Source organism: Hypanus sabinus, chromosome 8 (genome assembly GCF_030144855.1).
Source record: "Hypanus sabinus isolate sHypSab1 chromosome 8, sHypSab1.hap1, whole genome shotgun sequence".
NCBI classification, from domain to species: domain Eukaryota; kingdom Metazoa; phylum Chordata; class Chondrichthyes; order Myliobatiformes; family Dasyatidae; genus Hypanus; species Hypanus sabinus.
Genome location: NC_082713.1, coordinates 40,981,221 through 40,998,231, shown reverse-complemented (window position 1 = coordinate 40,998,231; position 17,011 = coordinate 40,981,221). Strand labels below are relative to the sequence as shown.

The 17,011-nt window shown below is 36.9% G+C and overlaps 1 protein-coding gene across 2 annotated transcripts in view; it reads left to right on the top strand.

Moving 5' to 3' along the window:
* LOC132398077 (cationic amino acid transporter 3-like) overlaps positions 1–15,820 on the top strand; it is a 32,536-nt gene extending 16,716 nt beyond the window's left edge. The window contains exons 1-12 of one of the 2 annotated variants that reach the window (XM_059977021.1): positions 218–349; positions 2,177–2,559; positions 4,125–4,283; positions 4,912–5,077; positions 6,468–6,592; positions 7,805–8,027; positions 8,746–8,885; positions 9,331–9,433; positions 9,780–9,973; positions 10,466–10,632; positions 11,085–11,193; positions 12,525–15,820. In XM_059977021.1, coding sequence (XP_059833004.1) covers positions 2,190–2,559; positions 4,125–4,283; positions 4,912–5,077; positions 6,468–6,592; positions 7,805–8,027; positions 8,746–8,885; positions 9,331–9,433; positions 9,780–9,973; positions 10,466–10,632; positions 11,085–11,193; positions 12,525–12,685 — 1,917 coding nt within the window. In that variant the 5' untranslated portion in view covers positions 218–349; positions 2,177–2,189 and the 3' untranslated portion in view covers positions 12,686–15,820. Of the gene's footprint in view, positions 1–217; positions 350–2,176; positions 2,560–4,124; positions 4,284–4,911; positions 5,078–6,467; positions 6,593–7,804; positions 8,028–8,745; positions 8,886–9,330; positions 9,434–9,779; positions 9,974–10,465; positions 10,633–11,084; positions 11,194–12,524 lie in introns of those variants that run through there. The other variant, XM_059977020.1, reaches the window with a different exon arrangement.
* Positions 15,821–17,011: the final 1,191 nt, after the last annotated feature.

Sequence of the window (17,011 nt, the reverse complement as noted above, 5' to 3'; positions counted from 1 at the left end):
TGTAAGTAAAAGAGAACCTAAAATACATTGGCTGGCACACTGTGATTTGTCACAATAATGGGGTTAAACGGCTGTGGAGCTTCCAGTTATGCTTTGCTGTCATGCATTCAGAAACACTGTTTTCTTTGTTGAGGACTGATGGTAAAACAGCTTCAGTGTAATCCGATCAACGTGAAAGTAGTGCACCGATAAAGATTAAGGAAGTTTTGAAATATTTCTCAATCATGTGTCCTCAAGTATTGCAAACAGCTTTCTTCATAGAGGGGTGGACTTAATTACTCAGTACTCACTTCCTTTTACTAGAAATATAAACAAGCTTCCAACTTCACAATTATTTGGAAACGTCAAGGTAAGTAAGGTCAAGACAGCGGTGGAATCTATGGACTCATTATAAGCTGCTAAAAACAGTTGTTTGAATACTGCAAGAGAACTGTGCAACGTTTGACAAGACGGTTGGTCAGGATGTGCTCTACAAATTTATTGTGAATTTAAATCTTATGGAGAGTTACAGGGTGGTTAGCAGGATCAAATTACACAAAATGCTAGAGCAGATCAGACAGCATCTACAGAAGTGAATGAAGAGTTGACGTTTGGTGCCAAGTCTCTTCATCGGGACTGGCTAAACGACTAACGGAAAGCTTTACTGATGTCCTAAATACTGTGAGGAAACCAAAATGCTCAATGGTCATTTTTAGATATGACTCAGGATTTTACTGACTCACCTAGAAGAGGGTCTCCTTAATCAGAATTTGTAGTCAAGTCAGATACTCTTGGTGTATATCAGAGAGCAGTCATCTGGAAAAACGTTGGTGATAATATCAAATTGAAAGAAATTGTTGAGGAATTTGAAAACTCATTAATCAAATAGTCTAGCTTTGTTTCGTATGTGTAACCTCTGTATTTCTTGGAGTAGTAGTTAAACAATGTGTGAGACATTGCTGATGTACAAAGAATGTACCATGATATATGTTACTGAAAGTGCATCATACAGAGTCTTGAACGGTATAATTGCTGAAACTCGTTTTTGGGTAAAGAATTTTGGGTGTGTGGTGTTGGGAGGGCTCTATACAAACATTGCATGTTTCTAGACACTACTCAAAGGTCCAGAAAGAGGAAGATTTATTTTTATAATTGTTAATGTTACTTGGGTTAGTTTGACTTGGAAATACTATACTCCTGCATTCATAACCTTCATATTTAGAAAGAAAGATGACACTTAGCATAATGGCTTGCATGTAAACGTGAAACCCGGATTGGTTTTATTGGAAAGATGCCCTTTGAAGACTGTTCATGTAGAATTTCCTTGGGCTTATTGTACAGCTGGAGGCCTGTTTATCTTTGGCAGACAGAGAAATGGGCAAAATCTAATTTGTTTGTTATTTGGGAATTTTCATTTTGAAAGTAAATTAACCATGGTTTCTGCTAGCATTGAAATATCTGGTTACTTACTCTAGTATTTACTAGATGTTAATGATTAAACCGAATCCTCCCAATTCCAGCAGTTGCCTGGTAACATGGACCTGTTTGTCCTTAGTATTTGTAGTTAAAACACTGCATATCTTGTGTTAATAGTAAACATTATCAATATTAAAATAGCATGAATTTTAATTTATCTGAACTTTTTAACACAGGCCAGCCCTGAACAATGGAAGTTAATAGAAGTGAACACTGTCAGACAAGAAGGATCTTATTTGTTGTATTAAACCATAGTAATTCTTGTCTCTCTTTGCTTCCTCCTATCATCCCTTACAACTTCAGACTTCGTAAATGTCTAAATTCTAGTTGTTCACTCTTTTAATGTTGAACTTTGGTGGCACTACTCATCCTGAACATGGACTGCTCAATGCAAAATAAGATGTTCAATAATCTGATGTTTTTATACCAACTCCTTCCTAGATACATTGTTTTCAATCCATCTGTAACACTTTTGCACTGTCTGTCTTTATCCGTCACGTATTTTAGAATTCTTGACTTTACCCTTGTGCTCTTGGGCGTTCAGCCCAAAATGAAACTCGATAAATGTCAATTGCTACCTTTTGGATAACGTCATCTATTAATTTTCCTAATCCTGCTTAGACCATGAGCAGAATCTTTCTGAAGTGTTTTGAGAAATTTTATGTGTTGTGGAAACTGCAGAAGTATTAAGTATTTTATAACAGATTATTTTTTAATGCAGCTCACCCATCAAAATGGCAAACAAGATCTTGGGAAATTTTGGAAAGAAGTTGATTCGTAGAAGAAATGTTGATTGCAGCACAGACGAAACTCGTTTTGTCAGGTGCCTGACGACGTTGGACCTTGTTGCTCTGGGGGTCGGCAGTACTCTCGGGGCAGGTGTGTACATTTTAGCAGGTGAAGTAGCCAGGGACAAAGCAGGTCCTGCTATTGTCCTGTGCTTCTTGATCTCTGCTCTTGCCTCTGTACTTGCTGGCCTCTGCTATGCTGAATTTGGAGCTCGAGTCCCCAAGACTGGATCTGCATACCTCTACAGCTACGTCACTGTGGGTGAAATATGGGCATTTATAACAGGATGGAATTTAATCCTATCATATGTACTAGGTAAGTTTCAGTTTATTTTTGACTTCCTCTTCAAACCAAAATAGGGCGTAAAGCTGAGATTTAGTGTTTAGCTAATGTTTTATTTTGCGCCCCTATCTCCTATAATCTGTGAAGGATAAAAGTATTGATGGGGATTTTCCTGCTATCCATTGTAAATTGAACTGAAGTGGTATAAGGAACTATAAAATGTTAACGGTAATCAGGGAACTAGCACGGAGAATGAAGATGCATTCTTTCCAAAAAAGGCCTAAAACAGATTTGTCTGCCCTCCTGGATGAATCAAGATGCCACTGTAAGAGCAGAAAGTTCTCCCGAAGCAGGGTTCAGTTAACAAACTCCAGAAAATTTAATTAGAGTATATAATGGTCTGTGTGGACTTTGCAGTATGCACATTTCTTGCATTGTTTGCCTTTGATATGATGACAATTACATTTAAAATGTGTGTAATTGGTTGTAAACTGCTTGAGCCATCCAGGAAAATTGAAGTGGGTTTTCTATAATGAAATCATGGGAGAGGTGGATGATGTAGTGGAGTAGATGCTTAGGGGGTGTGTACATTACAAGGGGTGTAATGAGCTTACACTAAATACCAAGTTGCTTTCTTTGGTGCACTGTTTATAATAATACTCAATCTAGGTTCATTTTACTGTCAAAGTATGCATATACAGTGCAACTCCGATCATTGTCCTCTCCAGATAGCCACAAAATACACATGAAAAAATAATGAAATAAAACTCACTGACCCCCTGAACCCCCCCCCCCACCCTGCTCCCAGCATTAAAAAAACAATGACAATAAAAATCCTTGACTCCCTCCTCTGCGGAAAAAAACAGCAGCAATGCGATCACTGACCCCTCCCCGCAGAAAAAAAAAACAAAATAAAAATCCGTGAACACTCCCCACAGAAAAAGCAGCAACAAAACAATCCCCCCCACCACTGCCACAATGAGGAGGAAGGTAAGCTGATGGAAGATGATAATATCCATTGTCTTGGAAAACAGATCTGGAGAGGACTTACTGTTTTTTTTTCTTGATTTGCTGGGATTTACTTCCTAAGATAGAGGGAAAGTATTTAGTAAGTCCCAAGAATTATGATACTCAAATTTAGAAGAGGAAAAGTATGTAGCTGGTTTAGAATTAAATATTTCATATAGAGCTAATTGACCAGACAAGCAGTTGAAGTCTAATGATAAAATGATTGAAGAGACAGTATTTTTGACTTTGGGTCTTGGGAATGGCATGTCATATTAAAACCTGAATATTTTCATACACCACACACAAAATGCTGGTGGAACACAGCAGGCCAGGCAGCATCTATAGGGAGAAGCACTGTCGACGTTTCGGGCCGAGACCCTTTGTCAGGACTCTTCCAGTTTGGTGCAATTAATGACATCGTGTGCATTGGAGATGAACTTTGTGTCATTCACACAGAGGAAGATCACTGCTGTAGAATGGAACACTTTCCATTTCTGCCACCCACTGCTTTAGTGTGGTTATTACTAAGAAAAGCAAAGGAAAAGAAAGAGTTTTTGAACCTGTGCTGACCTTGCCTCTTGTCTTCTCAGGTACAGCAAGTGTTGCTCGAGCATGGAGTTACACTTTTGACAACCTCATTGACAGTAAAATTTCTTCTTTCTTTGGAAAATACCTGAAAATGAACTGTCCTGGCGTGCTTGCTCGTTATCCAGATATATTTGCTGTCATCTTAATTTTGCTTCTCACAGGTAAGACACCAGTCAAGATAAGTAGTAGTGCGGTAGTCAAAGAATGCTCAGTGACTTTCATACCTAACATCATTGCACCCATCTTGTGAGTTGAATGGGTGGTAGCAATAAACATTTTGGCACTGCAGAGGTCTGTACCCAAACCAAACAAACTGTGAAATTTGCTTGAATCTTGAATGATGCAAGATTCATCTCAGTATTAAAGTAGGGCTAGAGTTACGTCATAGATGCTTGAGATTTATTTTCTCTAACCATCCTGTGTTTTGCATGTCTTTAGTGACCTAAACTGCAGTTTTCAGGGCATGGCTGAAACTAGCTCAAAGAAAGGCTTAATAATTTGGAATTCAATTTGCATTTTTTTGGAATCAAAAGCTATTAGAGTCTCCCCTTCTAGCCTTGCCCAACCAAACCTCACTGCAGAAAACAAACACTGATATTGACCAGCCCTTTCTTTGTGGTGTTCTCTCATATGCGCTTCCTAATCATAGCTCTGGGTTTGTGTACAGAGTGAATTTCTCAAATATTTCAAAAATAATAAAGTTCTTTAATTTTAAAATAATCATGTTGGTAAATATTATTCAGTGAATGGAAAACTGAAACGCTTCTTTTGTGCTTGCATTTTTAAAAGGTCTTTTGGCATTTGGGGTGAGCGAGTCAGCAATAGTGACCAAAGTATTTACTGTCATAAACTTAGCTGTTCTGAGCTTTGTTATCATCTCTGGATTTGTGAAAGGAGACACCAAGAACTGGCAGTTAACAGAGTCTGACTACAATGAAACCTGCCTCAAAAACAGGTGTGTGCGTAGGATACTTATCCATTGACACTCTTTCTTCACATGCCCGTGATAAAAAACCCGATCCTGATTTTGGTTTTCTCTCCCCCTTTTCCTCCTCTACAAAGTGATGATTTATTTCGGGAGAGTCGTGAGGGCATAGGGGTTCTCACAAAAAATAGTCAATTGATAATTTAATTCTGTCCTTAATATGTTGATTGTAAATGTGCTAAAACCCAGTGTAAACCTAATATTAGTGGTTTTTGAGGAGTATCATGTTTCTAGAGATCTATTCAGATATATTCTCTCCAGCATTAGAGGTGTATGGTGGCCAAGCAAATGAAAAACATACTTCTATACTTTAGTAAGGTTTAACAGTGTTGTGGCTACAGCTACATATTAAAGTTATCTGCAACTGAGTTTCCATTTTCTAAATGTGGTAATGATGAAAATACTTGTATTAAAATATAATGGTATGTTATTTTCAGTCACTAGGCCCTGTGTGCAATATATGTGCATTGTGTTGCAGAATCAGATTTACTGTCACAGACATTAGTCATGAAATTTGTTGTTTTGTGACAGGAATACAGTGCAGGTATAGCAAATGACTAAGTTACAATAAAACTAACTAAGTTAATATTGCGAACGAAGGATTACCAGGTAGTGTTCATGGATTGGACTGTTCTGAAGTCTTATGGCAGAGGCAAAGAAGCTGTTCCCAAAATGTTGAATGTGAGTCTACAGGCTCCTGTATGTCCTCCCAGATAGTAGTAATAAGAAGAGAGCATATCCTGCATAGTAAGGATCCTTAATACTGAATGTCACCTTCCTGAGTCTCCACTTTTTGAAGATGTCCTCTTTAGTGGGGAGGCTTGAGAACATTCCTAAAATCAGTGAAATTTATTTGGATGTCTTTTAACATTTTCCACTTGATTCCTGTCTGACTTTGGGAGAAATAGTACTGAGGAGAGGTGCTGCACAGACTTTTGGTCCATTACAAGTTGGCAGGTCAGAACTAGAGATTATATTCCTGATTTTCCTTGAATACAAACAGTGCTACAAAGGCAATAATTGGATTCATCCTGCTGACCACAGCTGATTTTAATTAAAAATCATGTTAATGCAATGAATGCAACCTCCTTTAATAACATTAATAATCAGCTCCCCACCTGAGAGGTAACTCGTCATCCACCATCTCTATTAGAAACAAAAATGGGATTGAGTTTTAAACTTTTTATTATCTTCCCACCCAATGCAAGCTAACCTTTTCCTGGTGGTTCAAATATATTTATGTGAAGGAAAGATACATACAGATTTTTGTATTCAGTATTTTTTTGTTTAATTATCCAGTATTTTTTCCAAAGGTTTCTGGACATTATTAATATAAGTATTTTGTTTGTCTGCTCCTCAGTACTCATTGTGAAGCAGGAAGCTTTGGCTCTGGAGGATTTGCCCCTTTTGGACTTTCTGGAATTTTCTCGGGAGCTGCAACGTGCTTCTATGCCTTTGTAGGATTTGACTGTATTGCAGCTACAGGTACAAACCAAAGTTTATGCAACTAAAATTCAAATTTCGGAAGGTGATAATGATGAAAATTTTCAATGTCTGTTTCGCAGGAGCATTAATTGTCTTTTATGTAGCTATAGTAATGTCCATGCATTCTGTGTATCGAGCCCAAAGCATATCTGGTGCCACTTTGATAAGGAATTTAAAGTCTGTGAAAGTAAGTGCCCAAGTGTGCAGAGCAGCTTAGTTGGCAATAACGTGTATTATTGACCGTGTATTAGCACAATTTATCTTCCTCACAAATGTGCAACTGTGCCCAGATTTCAAGCTCCGACATGGAACTGTGTGACTACTTTTGTTTTTGTTTAGCTAGCCAACACCATAGAAAATAGTGGATGGGCCTGTTGTACAGTAGAATGTTGCTGCATTATGATTAGGTCTATCGGTATTGGTCTTCCTAAAACACCAAGAATTTCCATTTCCCCTGCCCCAGCATGCTCAATATGCATGCCTCTCTCAGTGCCAATTTCTCAGTAGGTGATGTTGACAGATCGTTCTTCGTCTGCTTTCAGTGTCTATAGAGGTTGAATATACTGAGCATTTAAAATAACCCAAGGAGAGGATAGAGAGGAAAGTTGGCAATGCATATTTACCCCATATGCACCTTCAGAAATGAGCAGTGAGATGGAAGTGAAAGCAGTAGGACTGAATAAGGACTTTTAGATCATCCCCAAAGCAAGTCAATAACCTTAGAAAATTCCTTCCTCACCATTTCCCAACTGTGGTTAGACCATGTTGACCCCCCCCCCCACCTTAATTTCTGCTGCACCCAGTTGTGTACCACCTTCTGCAAGACAGATCGCAATGTGCGAGTGAGCATCACTGGGAGAATTTTGGAAGGTTAGGAAGAGCAAGAGGAGGAGCATTAGTCATTGAGGATGAAATTACTCCTATAATGAGATAAGTAAACAATAAAGACTTTTCATTTAGAATTAAATAGAGTAGGAATTAAGATCTGTGGGAAATGGAACACAATCTCGTGATTATCAACTGTAAAATGCTAGAATATATCAACATCAGACCTAGGAAAGTTTTTGTAGCAAGATCAAGCAAATAAACTTCTGTCTGAAAGATGGTAAGATTGGCCAGCCCTGTATTTTCATCACTTCTTGGTTTTGTGCCAGATTTTCAACTCTTTATTGTTCTGCCATTTTACATCTCTCTCTTGTTTGTTGTTTCCAGGCGAAGAAGCAAAAAATCCTCAGAAGTCAATTCCTATTGGGATTGTTGTTTCCCTGTTGATCTGCTTTGTGGCCTACTTTGGAGTGTCTGCTGCTCTCACGCTCATGATGCCATACTACACCCTGGACGATGAAAGCCCATTGCCAAAGGCCTTCCAGTATGTTGGCTGGGACCATGCACGGTACCTTGTGGCAGTTGGCTCTCTCTGTGCCCTCTCCACCAGGTAACAGAACCTTTATTCAGGGTAACTACTCATATCCACTAGGCTTCAGATAATGTCTCCTATACAGTTCAGTGACAGATCAGCCACAGATCAGGAATAAACTAAAAAGAACTGTAGAGCTAGGAAAGTCAAAAAAAGAAGTCAGAAGAATTCATCAGAGTTCTGATAGGTCATCAGTCTGAGCTGTTATGTCTCTTTCCACAAGTGCTGGCTAATCTGAAAAGTGTATCCAGTCATTTCAGGTCTAGAATGTGCTAGTCAGGGCATCTGAAGTGTTACAATGCCTTTGGTCTATGAAGGAATCTCTGGGAGTTTCAGCTCCTCTCTCCTAACCTGGGGTTTGCACACTGTTTTGCCTCTTGCCACTGCTCATTGTTAGAAAAGTGCCCTATGATTACCACTAAAGCATTCCAGTTGCACAGCTTGTCAGCGGTCACTGTCAGGAATAATGACCACCAGGCCTGTTATTGGAAGTTGGTTTTATGTAGTGAAATAAAGATTTGCATTTTCAGAAGGTGGCATGGGAGAAAGAGAATGACTTAAATAATATATTATTAATTTCTAAATAGTGCCAGTAGCTCTGATTGCATGTAGCACAAATTGAATCTAACCAGAAGAAACGCAGTAAGACATAAATTTTTAGGTAACAAGAGCACACATATAAGAGAGGTGAAGTAAGTTAAGCAGTTCTTAATCTCATTTCCACTGTCTTCTCTAGTCTGTTAGGCTCCATGTTCCCTATGCCACGTGTCATATATGCTATGGCTGAGGATGGATTGCTCTTCCGCTTCCTAGGGAACATGAACAAAAAAACCAAGACACCGGTACATGCGACCATTGTTTCTGGTGTTGTGGCTGGTGAGTAGAGTGCATAACAGGAGTTAGAAGCGATCATTTTCCAGTGAAATACTGCTATCCTGGGAGTTTTGTCAATTAATTCCTTGTTCAGTAAATAAAGATACAAACGTGTATAATAGTCAGGTGAAGAAAGCTTGTGTTATGTTTTCAGGGTAATTCCACTCAATGGCCTGCTTAATATCAAACTCCCTCTCATTCTCAAATGAACAATTAGATGATTTAAAAAAAAATTCCCTCTAGATCTTAATCTTATCACACACAAGTAACTTGCAGAACTAAGAGAGTACTTAAGCACTTTTAATGACTTAATCCCCTTTTAAGAAAGACACATTTAGATGTTTTTTTTACTTGGAGGAAGGAATGACCATATAAGTGAAGAGTGTATGAGGTTGACAGTGTAATCTACCTTATGAATATACTCAAATTTGCTTCTATTTTATTCTAGCTATCATGGCATTGTTCTTTGACCTAGACGTCCTAGTTGACCTCATGTCTATTGGTACATTACTTGCCTATTCTTTGGTGGCAGTTTGTGTTCTTATCCTCAGGTGAGTTGGTTTGTACTTTCTGATGTCATTCTTCTCCAGCCAATGATTAGCATCTTATTGCAATATGTGCAATTGTGAAATGTAGTTGATATGCAGAGGATCCTTGGAAACAAATGTTTTATTGTTATTCATTAGTGTGATAAAGATCAGCATTTTTTGAAATCCTTGCTTTTAGGAAGCTGGCAATTCCATCTTGATTATTGCAAAGGTATTCCTGAAGATAGTTGACATATATTGTTTACATCCAGCAAAGTTGAAGCAACAGCAATATGCTTACAGATCACAGTAGTGTTCAGCTTCCAAGTGGAGACACAAAGGGTTACTCTTGGCTTTATTCTGTTTGCAGATATCAGCCTTGTCAGCTTGTTAAATGTGATATGTACGAAATGACTCCATTTGGAGAAAACAAAGGCAACCTGGAAAACCAAACCAACAATGAGGACAAGACTTCATTGACCATGAAGCTGCTATTTAACCCAAAAGAAAATCACCCCACTAAAAGTTCTGGATTAATTATTTACATAAGTGCTGGAATTTTGTGTAAGTTTCTTTGTGACATTTTTGTGGAACATTCTGTGTGAATGATCGTTTGATTGGTTATGATATCACTGGGTGTCGTCATAACGAGTTTACACTCAATATGCCTATGAACATAATAGAAATTGTAATTTATGATGCATACATGGATATGGTAGATTTAGGATCCAATAAGGAATGAGATATGATCATGTTATTTCACATGGAGCTTGGTGAACAGCCAGGACATATTTTTCTCAACAATGAACTTTTATTCCAAAGCTATTACTACTGTTGGTGGGGGGGGGGGGGGGGAACGGGACACAATCTTAGATGACTGGGGTAAAATGTTGGTTGAGACCAAACAGTTATTTTCTGTATCTAACGTGCACCACAGAAAAGGATTTTAACTTAGTCAGCCCTGGTTCATTAAACACTAGCTCATTATTTTCATTGAATAACAAAATTTGAGTATTACCTTGCATCTTTAAAAATTCCTGTCTTATTCCATTCCAGCATTTGTCTTGACTTGTATTTCCATTATTATTGCCAAATATCATGTGGAAATACTGAACGTACAAATCTTCTGGGTGATGCTGCTTGGGGCACTCTGCCTGGTGGTTGTAGTTATTACATTTGTGATGTGGAAACAGCCACAAAGTAAAGTGCAACTTACTTTTAAGGTAAATCTTCCAATCTCCTTTTTCTATCAGAAAAGTAGCAGTGATTCCTATCTTCCTTGGTTATACTTAAGTTATTTATTTCCTCTAGTTGAATTAAGACACACTGCAGTGAATAACAATAATATCTAGGTTACCTTTTGCTTATCTTAATCAATGCCAAAGTTTGGAATGCGTGTGTATCATTCCCCAAAATCTCTTATCCTTGAGAATACACAGTTGGGGTGACTTTGCACCATGTTTCAATCAGTAAGGAAGAAAAACTAACTTCTTCTTGAGTATTAGAACATAAAGCTGTGATAAAATAGAAAATTATGTAGAGAAAACAAAATATTACTTACTCCACAGCTGCTATCTGACCTAAGTATTTCCATCATGTAGAGTACTTAGATTTTGTGAAACATGCTATCTTCATAGTTTAAGCAAATATTGATCACTGCCCTTTGCCTTTTTAGGTACCACTCCTCCCCTTTTTACCTATCGCCAGTGTCTTCATAAATGTTTACTTAATGGTGATGATGAGTTTGAACACTTGGGCAATGTTTGGAATTTGGATGCTTATCGGTAACTATAAACAAATTTGTACTTCTTATATACTCAGTGTCTGATAAGCAAACTATTAATATCCCTAAAAGCACTAGATCCTTTTTCATTAATACCTCGTTAAAATAGTAATAGAAATTCATTGTGGCCAGCTTTTGCTTTTGAAGTTAAATAAAAATTGCAGATGCTGGAAATGTGAGATACAAACAGAGAAATTGCTAGAAATACTCAACAGGCCAGGCGGCATCTGTGAAAGGAGAAATGAAGTTTATGATTAGTATTTTTTGTCAGAACCAGGAAAAAGAGAAAACAAGCTAGTTTTAAGACATTAAGTGGGAGGTAGGATTGGTTTGACAGAGGGGCAATCTCTGATAGGGTGAGGCCATGATTGCCATGGGATATGTTGTCAATGGGCCTGTTAGTGATTGAGGAAGGAGGGAGAACAGGTTTATTCAAAACTAGTGATTGCAGGAATTAAAGAATGAGGATGCAGACAAGGGAATGTAATGCAGGGTTGTATGATATACCAAGCAGTTGAGGCTGTACTCATGGATAGAGAAATAAAAAGCTAAATTTGGAAAATCTTTTTTTTTGCTGTAAATCATCTATATGTGATATTATCTTGTAAAAAGCCCAGGAAAAAAAAAGATTTTGTCCTTTATTCTGCTAAGTATGCACTCTGTCAGATCAATCACCTACCTTTTTAAGATAACAATGGATATCTACAGCACAGAAACTGGTTATTCATCCCAAACGCTCTATTCCAGCACTTATCTTCAGTAAAGACTTTGCCCATCATTCTTCATTTAAGTCTGTCAATGTAATATTTTATTCCCTTGCTTGCTTGCCCAGTCTCCACTTATCTGTGTCTATGCTCACCTCACATCTCTGTGATTGCAAGTTCCGTCCTCTCATCACTCTTTGGGTAATGAAATTCCCTCTGAATTACCTTGCTTATTTTTGGTGACTGTCTTACAATAATGGCTTCTAGATGTGCTTAATCCCACAGTGAACATGTTCTCTGCATCCTCTCATCAAAACTGTTAACAATTCCTTCTTGCTGTGATGTGTTAGCATGGTATTATCAGGAGCTCTATCTCAATACATGACTTTGACTATAGCTTAGACAATTGAAGTTGTTGATATACATATCTAGACTAAAAAGGATTTTTTTGGGCTTACATTACTATATCTATTGTATATGAGTATGACAGCAATATCTTGGCTTTCTTTTTCTATTTTATAAAATATGAGTTATTTCCTGATGAGGATAAAGCATTTTGGGGCATTTTCTCTGAAAACTATGAAACATAAGTTGCTATAAACTTGCACTTATCTTCTAATTTCTCTAGGATTTTTGATCTACTTTGGGTATGGAATATGGAACAGCTCTGAAGGTCGTAGTCCCTATGATACACCTATTGACTCCGGAAGCCAAGAGAAAGTGGACACAATGCTAGAATGCAACACTTTAATAGGTGTTGAAAAAATTAAAGAAGTAGAAACTGCGTGAATACAGAAAGATCTATGAGAGGAAGTTCACTGAAATGTAAACTTCATTCCTGGTTACATTTAATGATTCATAGTTATTTCTTGTGTGGAACCAGTTATGTCTGCTGGCCATTCAGGCTAGTACTGGCTCTTAGTAGAACACTTAAGTGTACTTGGGAATAGCCTTTCAAGAGTCCCTTGTCAAGTGTTCAATTACACTGTTCAGTTATCATAATCTATTAAAAAAGATATTTAGCTTCTGCAATTCTGATCATCAGTGTACACTGTATAGAATGCATAACATACATTTTGCACAGTGTTGAAGTGGTAACAGAAGAGATTGAAATGTCATTTTAGTTTCTACAGATGATACAGTTTCCTGAAACATGTCTTATTAAATGAATTGGCATTCAGGCCACTACAATAAGGATCAGTGGTCTGTTTAGGTCTAGGGCCACACCATTGATGAAAATGATAAATGTCTCAGACATTTGAACTAGTATTCTATGACAAGACCCTCATTTTTGAACACAGGTGGGACTTCATCTGTACAACCAACTTGGATTTTCTACTTTATTTTGGGAAAAGTCAATGGCCAGATTGTGATATAAATGCACACTTTGTTAATATCGTGCCTTGAAAAAGTATTCAGTCCGCACAACTATTTTCACATTTTACTCTCATTTTCTAAATTTAAAATATATTGAAGTCTGACTTTCTTGAGCTAATCTACAAAACATTGTGCATCATGTAAAATCAAAATCAAAAATAAAAATCCAAAACCTGTAAACAATTTGCTAAAAATTAAAAACCAAAATTGTGAAAAAATTACATTAACTTTCCTCAGGTGTAATATATGTATTACCAACTCACCCAAATTTGTTGATGTAGAGAATTGGAAATCACTTGTTTCCAATGAATAAATAACCCCTCTCTCTGTAAGGTCCAGCAGTATGGTAGATTTCCATCAAGCTAAACCAAAATTAAGACTAAAGAGCATTCAAGACAAGTAAACAATAATAAAGAAGCACAAATCTGGGGAAGGGTATCAGACCACCTCAAAGGCACTGAACATACCTTGGAGTTCAGTGCAGTCCCTTGTGAAAGTGATAAAAAATATGAAACTAGAGCCACATTGCCTAGGTCAGGCCACCCCAAAACTTAATTGCTGGAGAAGAATGGCAATTGTAAAAGAGGCTAGCAATAGTCACTTGTGAGTGAGCAGCCGAAGTCAGTGGCTGCAACTGAGGATTAAGTTCATGGCTCCACAACCTCTTAAGGTCTTGTGCAAAAAGGGTATTTATGGAAGAGTGGCATGGAAGAAGCCCTGCTTTTTTTTTTAAAAAAAAAGCACATCCTAACCCGCCAAGACTTTGCAAAGTGTCACTTAGAAGATACTGTAAAGGTGTGGAAAAAGGTCTTGTGGTAAGATGAGACTAAAGTGGAACATTTTGGCCACGATACTAAGCAGAACATGTAGCATAAATCTTATTTCTGCCCATCAGTCAGGTAACACATTTTTATCTTTTCATGCTTTACAATTTTCCCTGATTTTTTTGGGCTCTACTGTCGGGGGGGGGGGGGGTGGAGAAATGAGTACGTGATTCTGTTAAATTGGTTGTAATACTCAATTCTGTGAACAAGGAGTTGGGGGCAGAATACTTTTTGAAGGCATTGTATATCTTGTGCCTATGCAATGGATCTGGGCTTGCTACATTAGCTTAGTATCACGTATTATCTTCTCAGTCCATTGGAGAGTTTTTGAATCCCATTAGTCTGTGCTTTAGAGAGGATTTATTAGCTCGTGTTTTAACGTGTTCCAACTGGCACAGATGTTACATCATTGCTAATTAACATTGAGGACTACCAGAGTTATTTTCTGATGTAATATGTGAATGTCTTTGTGATACAAAGTTACTGTTAATATGTTTTAACTGCCAGAGTTTAGATCTAGTTATTGCAGATGTATGTACCCTCTGCCATTATTGCGATTTAATTAAGAAATGTACTTGTATATATTTAATATAGATTGTACAATATATACCAGATAACATATTTTGCAATTCATTCAAAAGTCATGATATGGAGAGATCTCATGGGGAAGTAATAGACACGTGTGGAGCGACTGAGCCTCTTCAAGGTTTATACTTTGAAGTACGAGGTTGGAAGTTAAGGTTAAGAATGTGATAGATTTTTGAATTTGCCAAAAGGGAGTTTAAGTGCTGGTTGATTCTTACAAATTATTCTTTTTTAACTTGCATTGAAATAATGACAATTTAAGAATTTCTAGCGGACAGTTAATCTGCAGTGCTTGTTTTATATCCTCCCCAAGGTATCAAAACAAAAATATACTTGAATAACACTCAAGGGAAATGACCCTTTTTAACACTAAAAAGTGTTTTATTTCAAAATGGCTAAGGTGATTACACAGTAGGGTATCCCATGAGAAGCTGTATTTAAATTAGCGCTGGCAAGCCAGTATTTTAAAATCCATAACAATGCTTATCACTGTGAAATTTTATTTATTTCACTCCAACTAATCATTTTGCAGAGCAATTTTATCTGAACAAATTATATGAGATGAGTTGCTTTCATTTTGAAATGCGGTTATTTAAGTATTTTTGTATTTTAAAAGATGAAAAGTAGATTTAAAAGTTAACAGTGCTAGTCATTTGTTAAATTAGCACTTACTACAATTGTGCTAATTAAATATTTCCATGATATTAATCCAGATCATGACCAAAGAAAATATCCTCAAAACATGATTTTGCTTGTAAGCTGTATTTTCTGCAATCCTATGTTTATCTTATAAAACTGATTATTTTCAAAACATGATTTTGCTTGTAAGCTGTATTTTCTGCAATCCTATGTTTATCTTATAAAACTGATTATTTTCAAATGTAGTATTTGAAGTAAAAGATTAATGATTACCTTGAGGCAATTACTCAAACATTTGCAGGTAATTTTAAAATCCAGTTAAGATGGTTTGTATATATTTCATGCTTAAAGTGTTTATCACAAGTATAAAAACTGGAAATATTGATTGTGATTAGTTCACTTTGTAAATATTTTTGTAGTGGATTTGTTTGTCTAAAATAATGGATTCTTTTAATGTCAGGATTTATTAAAATGACTTGAAAACTACTTAATTTTTTTTCATGTGCCCAATTTATTCTATTTAGTCTGGAAGCAGAGCCGACCTCAAAAGATGTAGTCCCACATCACCAGGAGAAAACTAGGCTAGTTAAACAAGTGGTGTTTATATATTCAGACTGTCAATTTTTTGCCACTTAGTTTAGTGCTGGTAAGATGTTACAAGCATGGCCTTTAACCCTAACAGCAAATTTATCAGTAGTATTAACAAGAAACATGTAAAATCATGTTAAGCTTTGCTATACAGGATTTCACCAAGAAGAATCAAAAATGAGTACTAATGACCTGCTACAAGGAACTGTAGCTCATTCACTGTTGCATTTTGTTCTCCAATTATGATTTAGGTTATTCTTGTCTTTGGCTCAATTGGTAAGCTTCCTTTTATCAAGCAGACCATAAACATTAGACATTAAAGATGAAAGACCTTTGTAGAAATTTTTCAATCAACAACCCCCTACTTGCAGAATTTTGCATATTTCTCCTTTATTTCTATTTTGTTAATAACCCTATTAAGGCACCTTGGCATGTTTTGCCACATAAAATAAGATAAACCTTGTTCAAGTATGTTACAGAAGTAATGGTTTGCTTGTTACACTGCACCTTGATGCAAATTTCTCTTTTTTGAAAAGTAAACAGAATAAACTTATTGGGTCTCTACCATTGTTCTGGTATCAAACCGAGTCCCCGTTTCCCCCCCTCAAAATCCTGCTGCTTTCTGATGTTAAAAATCCAAATGCAGTTAAACACATTGTGTAGTTCATTCCCATGGCACTGCTACATCATTTTTTTCTCTCCCATGGGCAAAAGAAATTCCATTGGAATACCTCCAACTAAGGACAATTCTACATAATCAACTGAGTTACCCTTATCAAAAAGTACTGGGTGGACCACCTGAAAGCAGAGCCCTCTACATGAAAATACACAATATATGACAAAAGCTTTTCTTATTGGTTCAGGTTAATTCTAAATTTACCAATTTAGATGATTTGAGCCAATGCATTACTTGGTCCTTCCATTTGGTTTTGACACACCAAGGCAAGAGATAATAAGAAAAATCATTGAACTTTTGCTCACTTTTTTATTAGCCAGAGACGATACTTATGATGTTGTAAATTAGTCTTGGTTTTGCTGAACTACAGGCTGAACAATACACAATCTAACTTGGTGGCACCTTGGACAACATGGAAATGAGCAA